General features: G+C 34.6%; 1 protein-coding gene across 2 annotated transcripts; it reads right to left on the bottom strand.

Moving 5' to 3' along the window:
- Positions 1-2,668: 2,668 nt before the first annotated feature.
- On the bottom strand, positions 2,669-7,780 carry LOC130728671 (protein ROOT INITIATION DEFECTIVE 3-like). 2 transcript variants are annotated; one of them, XM_057580204.1, is made up of 10 exons: positions 7,583-7,780; positions 7,307-7,399; positions 6,984-7,219; positions 6,788-6,901; positions 6,409-6,542; positions 6,141-6,288; positions 5,302-5,501; positions 4,426-4,553; positions 3,306-3,538; positions 2,669-3,203 (listed from the first exon to the last, which is right to left on the bottom strand). In XM_057580204.1, the coding sequence occupies exons 3-10, from the start codon at positions 7,194-7,196 to the stop codon at positions 3,027-3,029; spliced, it is 1,347 nt and encodes a 448-aa protein (XP_057436187.1). In that variant the 5' UTR covers positions 7,197-7,219; positions 7,307-7,399; positions 7,583-7,780; the 3' UTR covers positions 2,669-3,026. The 2 variants fall into 2 exon arrangements, with proteins under 2 accessions (XP_057436187.1, XP_057436186.1); XM_057580203.1 differs by lacking the exon at positions 7,307-7,399.
- Positions 7,781-9,458: the final 1,678 nt, after the last annotated feature.

Raw genomic sequence — 9,458 nt, 5'->3', positions numbered from 1 at the left:
ATAAGGAACATGCCTATAAAGTTGAATAATATGGGCATTATACTTTGACAAAGGCATCCCGTAAGTTTGCTCTAACTTTTCAAACTCGTGAGTCAAACCATCTATAACACTCTCAGGAATGGAACAATCCATAAACAACTAAGAAAGTTCAAACTACGCTGAGAGGTGATTCCACATGTTTCATAGGTGTAGATATATCAAACCAATCATATGTTATTCATTCTTCTTAAATGATGTATATGATAACACTTTGATGTGTGAGCCTCTCAGCGCTACCCATAACCTCTCTGTATGGTCTTCACTTGCACTAGCCTTAGGGAAGGTAAGAGGTTTAAGCTTCATGAAATATGTTGGCATGACCTCAATATCTCTAGTGGTTCATTTACCGTACACAAGTTTTCCCTTGTGCAAGGTTGCACAAACCTAGGATTACATGCTATACCAAGTTGATTTCCCGTTAATTACATTTTGAATTTTTTTACTAAATTATAGTATGACCCTACAAGTTTGGAAAATATACAATTTCCCCATGATGATATTGGCACGCTGTCCATCGAGCAAAGATTTGTCCCTCCTTAATTGAAAATGGTAGTTTGACATTTTTATTCATCATTCCCCATCTCTTCATCCTTATCTTCTCTTCGTGAAATTTGTAAGGCTAAATTTAGGGATTGGAAATGTAGGAAGTTAGGGTTTGGATTTCCGTGTTGTGTGCCTGTTGTTGCAAATTTGGATTGGGGTTGGGTTCCCATACATCTGGTATTGTTGGTGCGAATATAGGGTTTTAGATATTGTTGATGCTGGTGTGAAGTTTTTATTTGGGTTGTCATGATATTCGATATGTTGGTGTAAATTGATGGTTTTCCTAAGGTCAGATGTGGATTTCCTAAATGCTAGGGGAAAGAATCTATTAGATGAAATATGGGTGCGAATCATGATCATGGTTTTATGTTAGAAATGGGTCGTAAGTGAAAATACATTAACATATATTTTTCAAGAAATTAATTTTTATGCACCGACGGTGTAAATAAAATTTACGCCATCATTCAATCGCATCCCTGCATTTATTAGCTCACAATTAATTTTAAATTTAAAAATATTTAAAATAAAAAATTGAAGATTGTGATTGAATGATGATGTAAAACTTTTTACACCGGTGCATAGAAACTAATCTCATTTTTAAATATTGGTGACCTGCATCGACCTGGTATAGCATGTAATCATAGGCTTGTGCAACATTGCACAAGGAAAAAAGTATGTAACCGTAAATGAACCCAATACTTTCAACTTCAAAATTTAAAACATTTAATTGCATAATATAATAACCAACTATGTTAGAATACATTTAAAAAAAAAAACTATGTTAGATTCAGGAATCAACAAATTCCTATTTGGCACGCAGATCTTTCCAGCACTTGTTTGTTTTTTTATTGTTTTTTTCTATTTTGAAAGCTTTGTTTTTCTTTAAACTACATGTAGCGATCAAATACAATTATCCTTTTAAATTTCTTGATTCTTTCACATGTTGTTTTTATGTACTCATATGATAGCTCAAGTGGTAGAAACCGGAAGACATATGAGTTGGATAGGAAGTCAAGAGATCGATTCCTTGTAGGTGCAATTTATCTTTTTCGATGTAAAAAAAAAGAAACATGTTGCTTCTATAATTATTATATCATTGAGCAATATTGTCCCACTTCCAAATGAAATTCAATTGGGTCAGGCGATGAACAAGAACAGACCTATTGCACTAAGAAATTAATTGAGGATGGTTTGAGGTCAGATCAATAAAAGAAGCACTAATGATCCCCTTTTTAGAAGCAGAAAAACAGCAATAGAGCTCGTTCATGTTCATCTTTTGAGAGAGGATTGGTAATTTAGAGAGTAATTTTAGAAAGAAAAAAAGATGTATTGTGCATGCCATGTGATAAATTCACTTATACGTTAATAGAAATTTTAATAGCAAGAATGCAAGATAGATTATTTCACACATTTTTGTAAGTTTAAGAAGATAAATGCACTTTTAAAAAATAAAAAACTAAATCGCACGTGAACCAAACTTCACACTAGTAATTTACATTTTTTTTTGGAAGTTCAAATATATTAATAAAGAGGAGAAAGACTAGCTCAGGAATAGAACAATGAAGATAACAAAAACAAAAACCTCAACTATCCACAAGAATTCACAATCTCCTAACCACCCCCGTAGAGAGAAAACAATAAAAACCATCATGAAAAAAAAAACCTTAAGGAAGCAAACCCGATGACCTAAACTAAAACCAAAAGCAAGACACCAAGAATGACCCTGACATTTTTCAAAAAGGAATGCAAGTGCAATGACATTGATCGATCACCGTTGAAAAAAAAAATGTTTGTTTAGATAAAACATCTCTACGATAACATTTGACTTGGCATAATTACGTTGAAAAAATAATTTTGCATAATTAAAATTATTATTGCTACAAAGTAAGATGCATACCATCCATATTAGTAAAGCTTGATAATTACAAATATCAGAAATGTTTTAAAAAATACGGCACTCCATGAAATTAAATCTCAAGAGTTTGAAAACCTCATGTCCTCCAAGAGGTAGCTCAGTTAGTAACACAAATTGAATGTGCAAGAAGACTTCTCATATTCAATTTTTGCACAATAGACTCGGAGGAGGGATATAAAACCTTAACTGTGACTATTCGAAGGATGACCAATACCGAGTGGTTTATACCAAAAGGAAAACCTTATAAACATGGTAAAAGCAAGGACCATACGGATGGATTCATGAAAATTCGCAAAACGAAAGTCGAAAATCTATGACAACACCCTCCAATATTGTAAGAGGATATGAATAATGAATCCTTTTAACCGTTAAAAGGATGAAGATTCTATAAGTACGGCATTTAAAAAAACAAAAACTCTTTGGGGCTAATAACTAGTAAACTCGCAGAAGAGAATCTTGTGACGATAGAAATATATGAATTCTACCCGCAAAATTGAACAGTGCCTTGTCTAGGGAAAATAAGAACACCTTATTTACCATTTTCATCTAAGGTTCTTGCTTGACCTCCATCTAACAGCTCCTTCACATAAAACTGTATCAAATCTTCATACATTTTCTTAAATTGATTTGCCATTTGCATTGACCTTTGGCAATCATGTTTTAGCTTCTCCACCTCCATTTCAGAAGCAGCAGCTGAACCTTGATGCTGAAATACAGGTTAACAGAGGTTCAGTCACAATCAGGAATAGGTCATGGCTATCTTTAAAACCACAGATATTAAGTCATATAATCATCAAGAAACTCAAACCTGAAGTTCCTTAGCATACTTAGATATCATTCCAGAACTGAGATATTTAACATCTGTCGCGCCACCCCTGAGGCTGACCTTTATATATGAGTCTTCATCTGCAGAATTTGTATATTTTTCTAATGGAGGGGATAAATAAGCCCCTTTCTTTCTTGAGGATGCTTCTACAGTAGAAGACATATGATTACTTGGGTCAATTTCTTGTTTAACAACAAGAATATTATTTACTGGTCCTGCAGCACCCAGGAACATTAACATCAAATATAAATAAAATCCATGCTTAAGCAGACTCAATATTTTAAACAAACATGGGATACCTCATGACGGTGATTTAGTCAATTAAAAATGACATGTGAGAGCAAACTAGAACTATACCATCTATATGCATGGAGGTTAAGCATATAAAAGACAATTGCATGCATTTATATATAAAGGTACCTTTTGGAAGAGCTTATTTTAGCTTTATCTCATAGCAGAAGCGCTTATACAAGTGTTTGAGAGAGCTTATGTAAAAACCTTATGACCTGTTTTGAGCTTATTTTCATAAGTTGTTCAGATTAACCTATGAATAAAAAGCTTATGACTAAGTTGTTCAGCTTATGAATAAAAGCTTATGACCTGTTTTGAGCTTATTTTCATAAGTTGCCACACTCACAATCATCCAGAGTATATTCGGATAATATATTTTGTATCCTCATCACATAAATAACGTAGTGCAGCACCAATCAAAAGTTGAAAATCAAAGATGAAGTGATAACAGCACAGATATAAATTGGAGTTGTATCTGTAGTATAAATACCGCCAATGTTTGTTTTAATCAAAGTATGCATACAGAATGCATAGTTACCATATGTTATATTTCTTGCTTTAACATACCACTTAAGAAAACTACAAGTCGTCATTAGGGTTTTGGGAAAGAAAAACATACATTAAGTTGTCATTAGCAGGTTGTAAGTTGGAAGAAAAAATAACTTGAGCATTGTCCATTCCCTAAAAAACATTTATAATAAATAGCATATCATACAAACTTCACTAAACATAAATATGCAATCAGAAAGCCAATTCTGCAAAACTATACCAAACTACAAGCAGACCATGTTTCACAAAGTTTATACAATACCTTTAGCATGTTTAAACATGCGGATGATGTTACAAGTTCTTGCATTCCAAACACGAACCATTCCATCCTCTGACCCAGATATTAACAAATTCCCAGCGGCGCCATATGCTAAGCAAGTAACTGCCTTGCTGTTAAAACGAGGAAATTTAATTAGTCAAACAATATTTCACAGCTTGAACCAACTTAATTTTGTAACAGACAAACAGAGCAGCAACCAAAAAGGCATGTGAGGTGTTACAAACAAACTTAAGATTACAAAGAACGCTGTATCTGCTTATGGACAGATAAAGCACTTTTAAAGCACAAATTTTAATAAACATAATATTCTAATACATTATTTTAGCATTAGCAAACTGGGACACTGATACGCATTGGGGGGAGGGATATTTCAAGTTGCAACATAGTTGAAGATTGATAAATTAAAATCACCTCACGATAAAATCATAACTTCAATATAAACTCTCAGATCCATTGTCCGTTTGGACCTTTGTAAGGATACAATATTTGCTTTGATTCACCATAGCTAAGAACTAAATTATGAGGAAAGCCTATACTCATTGAAGTTATCCACAAATTCTAAACATCAAAACTGAATGTTCCCACCATTTTGCTCTCAACAATACTGTTGAAACTACCATATATGTTACCTTCTAAGTTCTATGCACAAGTGAAAGCATATATGCTCACATCATTTTCACAAGGCAGACAACATGAATTAACGACATTTACCAATTTTTAAAAATATACAAAAGGGAAAGCAATCCAAAGAGAGTAAAGCAAATATAACAGATGTAAATCTGAAAAACCAAGATCATGAAGAAAGGACATGAAAAGGTCTACCAGTTTAAGAACTGGACAATAAGAGGAGAAGATAACCTGTGGTTAGAAAATGAACCAATGATATGCATCCCATAATTATTAGTAGGGATTCTTTCAGTGTTAAGTGCAGCAATAAATATTTTTCCATCTCTACTGCCAGCATAAAAGATATGTTCAGCAGGATCCAAGACAATTGCATCAATTATTGAAGGGAATACTATGTTTCTTAGTAGAGTTCCCGTAGCTAAGCTCCACACCTAAAAAAAGGAAATAAATTAGAATTCTGAACCCATATCAGAAAAATGAAAAACATAGAGACTACAGCAACCAAGCCTTATCCCACAACATGAGGTCAACTACAGTACAATGGGAGAGATGATTTCATTCTGAATAAATAAATCACAACTGAGAAGCACAGCTTCTGTATGCAAGAATCAAACCAAAAGGAGGGAATATAAAAGTAATAATTTATAATTAAATATGGAGATCTAACTGAGTAGATTAAAATCCATTCTAATAATAGTCAAATAGCAGCAGCACACATTTCATTCATCAGGAATTTATTCTTTAAATTAGCTGTGCTTATTATATTACATGGCAAAAATTTCCTCAGAATTATGCCTCTCACATTTTAATAGAATAATTATGCACCCTTAAGTCTTAACCCTCATCACCCAAAAACAAGCACAGGTGGCTTTCCCCCTTGACTGAAAACATTTAATGCTTTGATATATGAAGGTTATAAGCAACCATAGATTTCTAGAAATTACAAATAGTAGAGACTCAAGATAAAAAAAAAAGGTAATAGTATATATGATTCAGTAAACATACTTCATTACATATCTACTTTTCTAGTACAACACTGCCACGAAAAACAGTGAAAGTGTGAAACAAACCTTACAGGTCCGGTCCTCTGAAGCTGACACTATAATTGCATTGCACCCACCATAACCAATCACAACATCAGTCACACACAGAGTGTGCTCTGTAAAACTGTGTAGATAAAGATTTTTGGCTTCAAAGCTTCCCAAATCATCAAATATCCTGAACCATGACATGCAGCATAACAAATGTTTTAATGGTCAGCACTCGAATATATTATCATAAAAGTGAGTAAACACTGATAGGATAATTTTTTTTGAGAGAGAGATGAGTTTCATGTACTTGATGAGAGACCAAACTCTGACAGATCCATCTTCAGAACCAGATATCAGCAGGGAGTCATCTTCAGAAAATACCAGGCATGTCACAGCCCTATAGTGAGCATGCCACTTTTTAAGCAATCTGCCAGTTTCGACCTAACAAGCAATGCATGCAACTCAGTACTTCAAAGTATACAGAAATAGAGAAACTAAGTTCACATTTTCAATTCAAAATTCACCATAACCTAATGCCTTAAAAGCTTTAAAATGTGTTTTTTTCGTCTCCATGAGCAATTAAATTTCAAGCACTAATTTTTCATAAAAAATTTCCAAGAAAAGTAAAACCATCAATCACAAACCATGCCTTGATGCATAATGATCTAATAAATAAGAAAATTCACCTGCCAAAAGTATATATCACCTGACGAAGCCCCACCAGCTAGATAGGTGCCCGGGTGATTCGCAGCAAGGGGCATAATGGGTTCAGCAGGAAAGCTCCTAACTTCAACTTGAGGCTACAAAATCAACATGCAAGTGTCAATGTTATCCATTGTCATTCCTCATCATGTATAATAATAATAATTTCAAAATAAAGACCTTGGACCAGGACCAGAAATATAATTTCGAAACAGAACCGGAGGAAGCCGATGGGTCTCTAATCTGAGAAGATGCAAGGAAGCGACCACCAACAGAGACAAGACCATGAGAAGGGGAGGAACACGACTTGTAACGGAGCTGTTCAGCACCTGTCTGAAGGTCCCAACAGCCTATCCCACCATCAACAGAGGAAGATGCCAAAACAACCTCCATCCTTCACCTCCAAATAATTATCTCTAACAAAAAAAAGTTCCAACATATTAGAAACACAAGTCCACTCTACAACCTCTTGTTTAGTATAATTCAACTAATTATGTGCTTACTTAATGTATAACAAACTAACTAACTTCCTCTAGGCTGTTATGTATCTAATATCTACCCTTCTCATGTAATGGATTCAACACCAGTAACAAATTCTACAACACATTATGAATTCAAGTTAGACAAGACAAACCATATAGCGGGGCGTAGCGGCCACCCTGAAAGTTGTATAGCAGTATAATTTATACTATATGCATATAAGTGCTAAAAAATTGAAAAATATTAGTTAAAATTCATAGCATACAGAACAGGAATAAGGAAAGGCTACAGAAACATACAGAACAATTCAAGTTTTGAACAAAAACAGACAGAACAGGATTTTTGGGTGCAGCTTCTGGAGCGTTGGTTGGTTGAGGAGGGGGTGAGCACGGTGGCCGGCGGAGCGCGGCGGCCGGCGCGATCGAGGTGGAAGACGAGTTGGTTGAGGGAGCCTTGCGTAGTTGCATTCTGTTTCCAGCGTCTTTTTGATTTTCTCAAAGATTTTAGTGGGTCTAAGGTTTTTTTTAATCCTCTGATTTGGCATGGGCCAAGCCCATTTTAATAAAAAAATATGGAAAAAAAATTAAATCGCTCAAAACCGCCAACCGGCCGTTTTACGCCGGTTCGCCCGATTCACACACGGTTCTTCCCTCAGGCGGTTTTGTGGTTGTTCCGGACTGGCCTAGGTCTGAATCTCAGTTTTTACGCTCGAACTAGCCGGTCAGATCCGGTTTTGATAATCATGGATTAAACACATGTCTATACGAAGTAAATTGATTTTTTTGTACCTTAAAAGGAATTCATTCAAAAAGTAATAGCAGAAAATGTGAAAGAAGTTTCAGACTCATTGAGTGGTTCGGGGATGAAAGGAAAGGAAAATTGGATAGCAACAAGAGTGTTCATGAGATAGTAGGAGTGTTCACAACTGATTCAATCAAAACAAAATCGAAAAACCGATTAAAAAAATTGAAATCCAATCAAATTGAAAACCGAGCAAAGCGAAACAAAAAAAATCAAATTTTTACATTGGATTAGATCTGATTTGACTTCCAAAACCAAACCAAACATTTGAAAATATACATAATTTACATGCTTACATGATTATATATTTATTACATGAAAGTGCGTATTTATAAAAACATATTTGAATATGTTGAGTATGGCTCATAGGCAGTGTCATTGGGGCAATGGGTCGGGGAGCCGCGCAGCGGCCCGTGTTTTGGCCCAAACTATTGTTAGGGGTCAATTAGGGTGTGGGGGTGCAGGGGGCTTGCCCCTAACGATATGGTTCAGAGGTATTATTGTAATCTGGATCATTAGTATCCCTATATATGTTTGTAACACTGAAACTCTAATTACTGTATTCATAATGAATCAATAAACAGAACTATAGTTGCTCTATAGTTGCAGACGTATGCAATTTGGCCGAAGTGCGTGAACAAAGCTTTCATGTGTTTCTCTCTACTCTAGATCTGTCTTCGTGTTCTTGTTCTAACAAAATAAAAATAATCAAGTAGTTATTTGAATAAATATGCATCAAAGTAAACAAATATAATCATAAGTTTTAAAAAAAATGGACTATATTCTAATTTATGAATGTCAAATTGATGCCACACATTTTCAAGTGGTAAGAGCTAGGGACATAAGAGTTGGGTGGGGTGAAGGGTCCCGGGTTCGAACCCGGAGGAAGGATTAATTTAATAACATTTCTAACAACTAACATTTACCTATTAAAAAAAAAATTATACATTATAATTTTAAAGGGGGAAAAGCTAAACAAAAACCGAAATTTCAATCCAATCTAAACCGCTATATATTGGATCGGATTGACTCAGATTTGAATTTTAAGATAAATCTATTGAATAATAAAATCATTAAGCCGATGAGATTAGATCATATGGTTTTTTCGTTCAAAATCGAATCAATCCAATATGCGAACACCCTGATGAGATATAATCGACTCATATCATCAATCAATATCAATATATATTAGAAAAGAACAACTTCTAGCATGACGTGTCGCTCTCACAGGCCAAGTTAGTGACGTGTCGCTCCCAGATTAATTCTCACATAATATTTTACATGTAAGCTCTTTCTCCTTGGCCCCACTCGCCACATGTGCCCTGATTTTTCCTTACCTTATTTCTCCTTAATAAAAAAATACATTTTTAAATT

The sequence above is a fragment of the Lotus japonicus genome, chromosome 1 (assembly GCF_012489685.1).
Source record: "Lotus japonicus ecotype B-129 chromosome 1, LjGifu_v1.2".
Taxonomy (NCBI): Eukaryota; Viridiplantae; Streptophyta; class Magnoliopsida; order Fabales; family Fabaceae; genus Lotus; species Lotus japonicus.
Note: the sequence above shows the minus strand (reverse complement) of the source record. Positions and strands in the feature narration are given on the sequence as shown.

Excerpts from the sequence above, each read along its gene's own strand:
- LOC130728671 (XM_057580204.1), bottom strand. The coding sequence starts at position 7,196 with ATGGAGGTTGTTTTGGCATCTTCCTCTGTTGATGGTGGGATAGGCTGT. Across the intron at positions 6,289-6,408 it reads AGAGTTTGGTCTCTCATCAA|GATATTTGATGATTTGGGAA; the intron begins GTACATGAAACT and ends GTCATGGTTCAG. Across the intron at positions 4,554-5,301 it reads GGTTCATTTTCTAACCACAG|CAAGGCAGTTACTTGCTTAG; the intron begins GTTATCTTCTCC and ends TCGTTTTAACAG.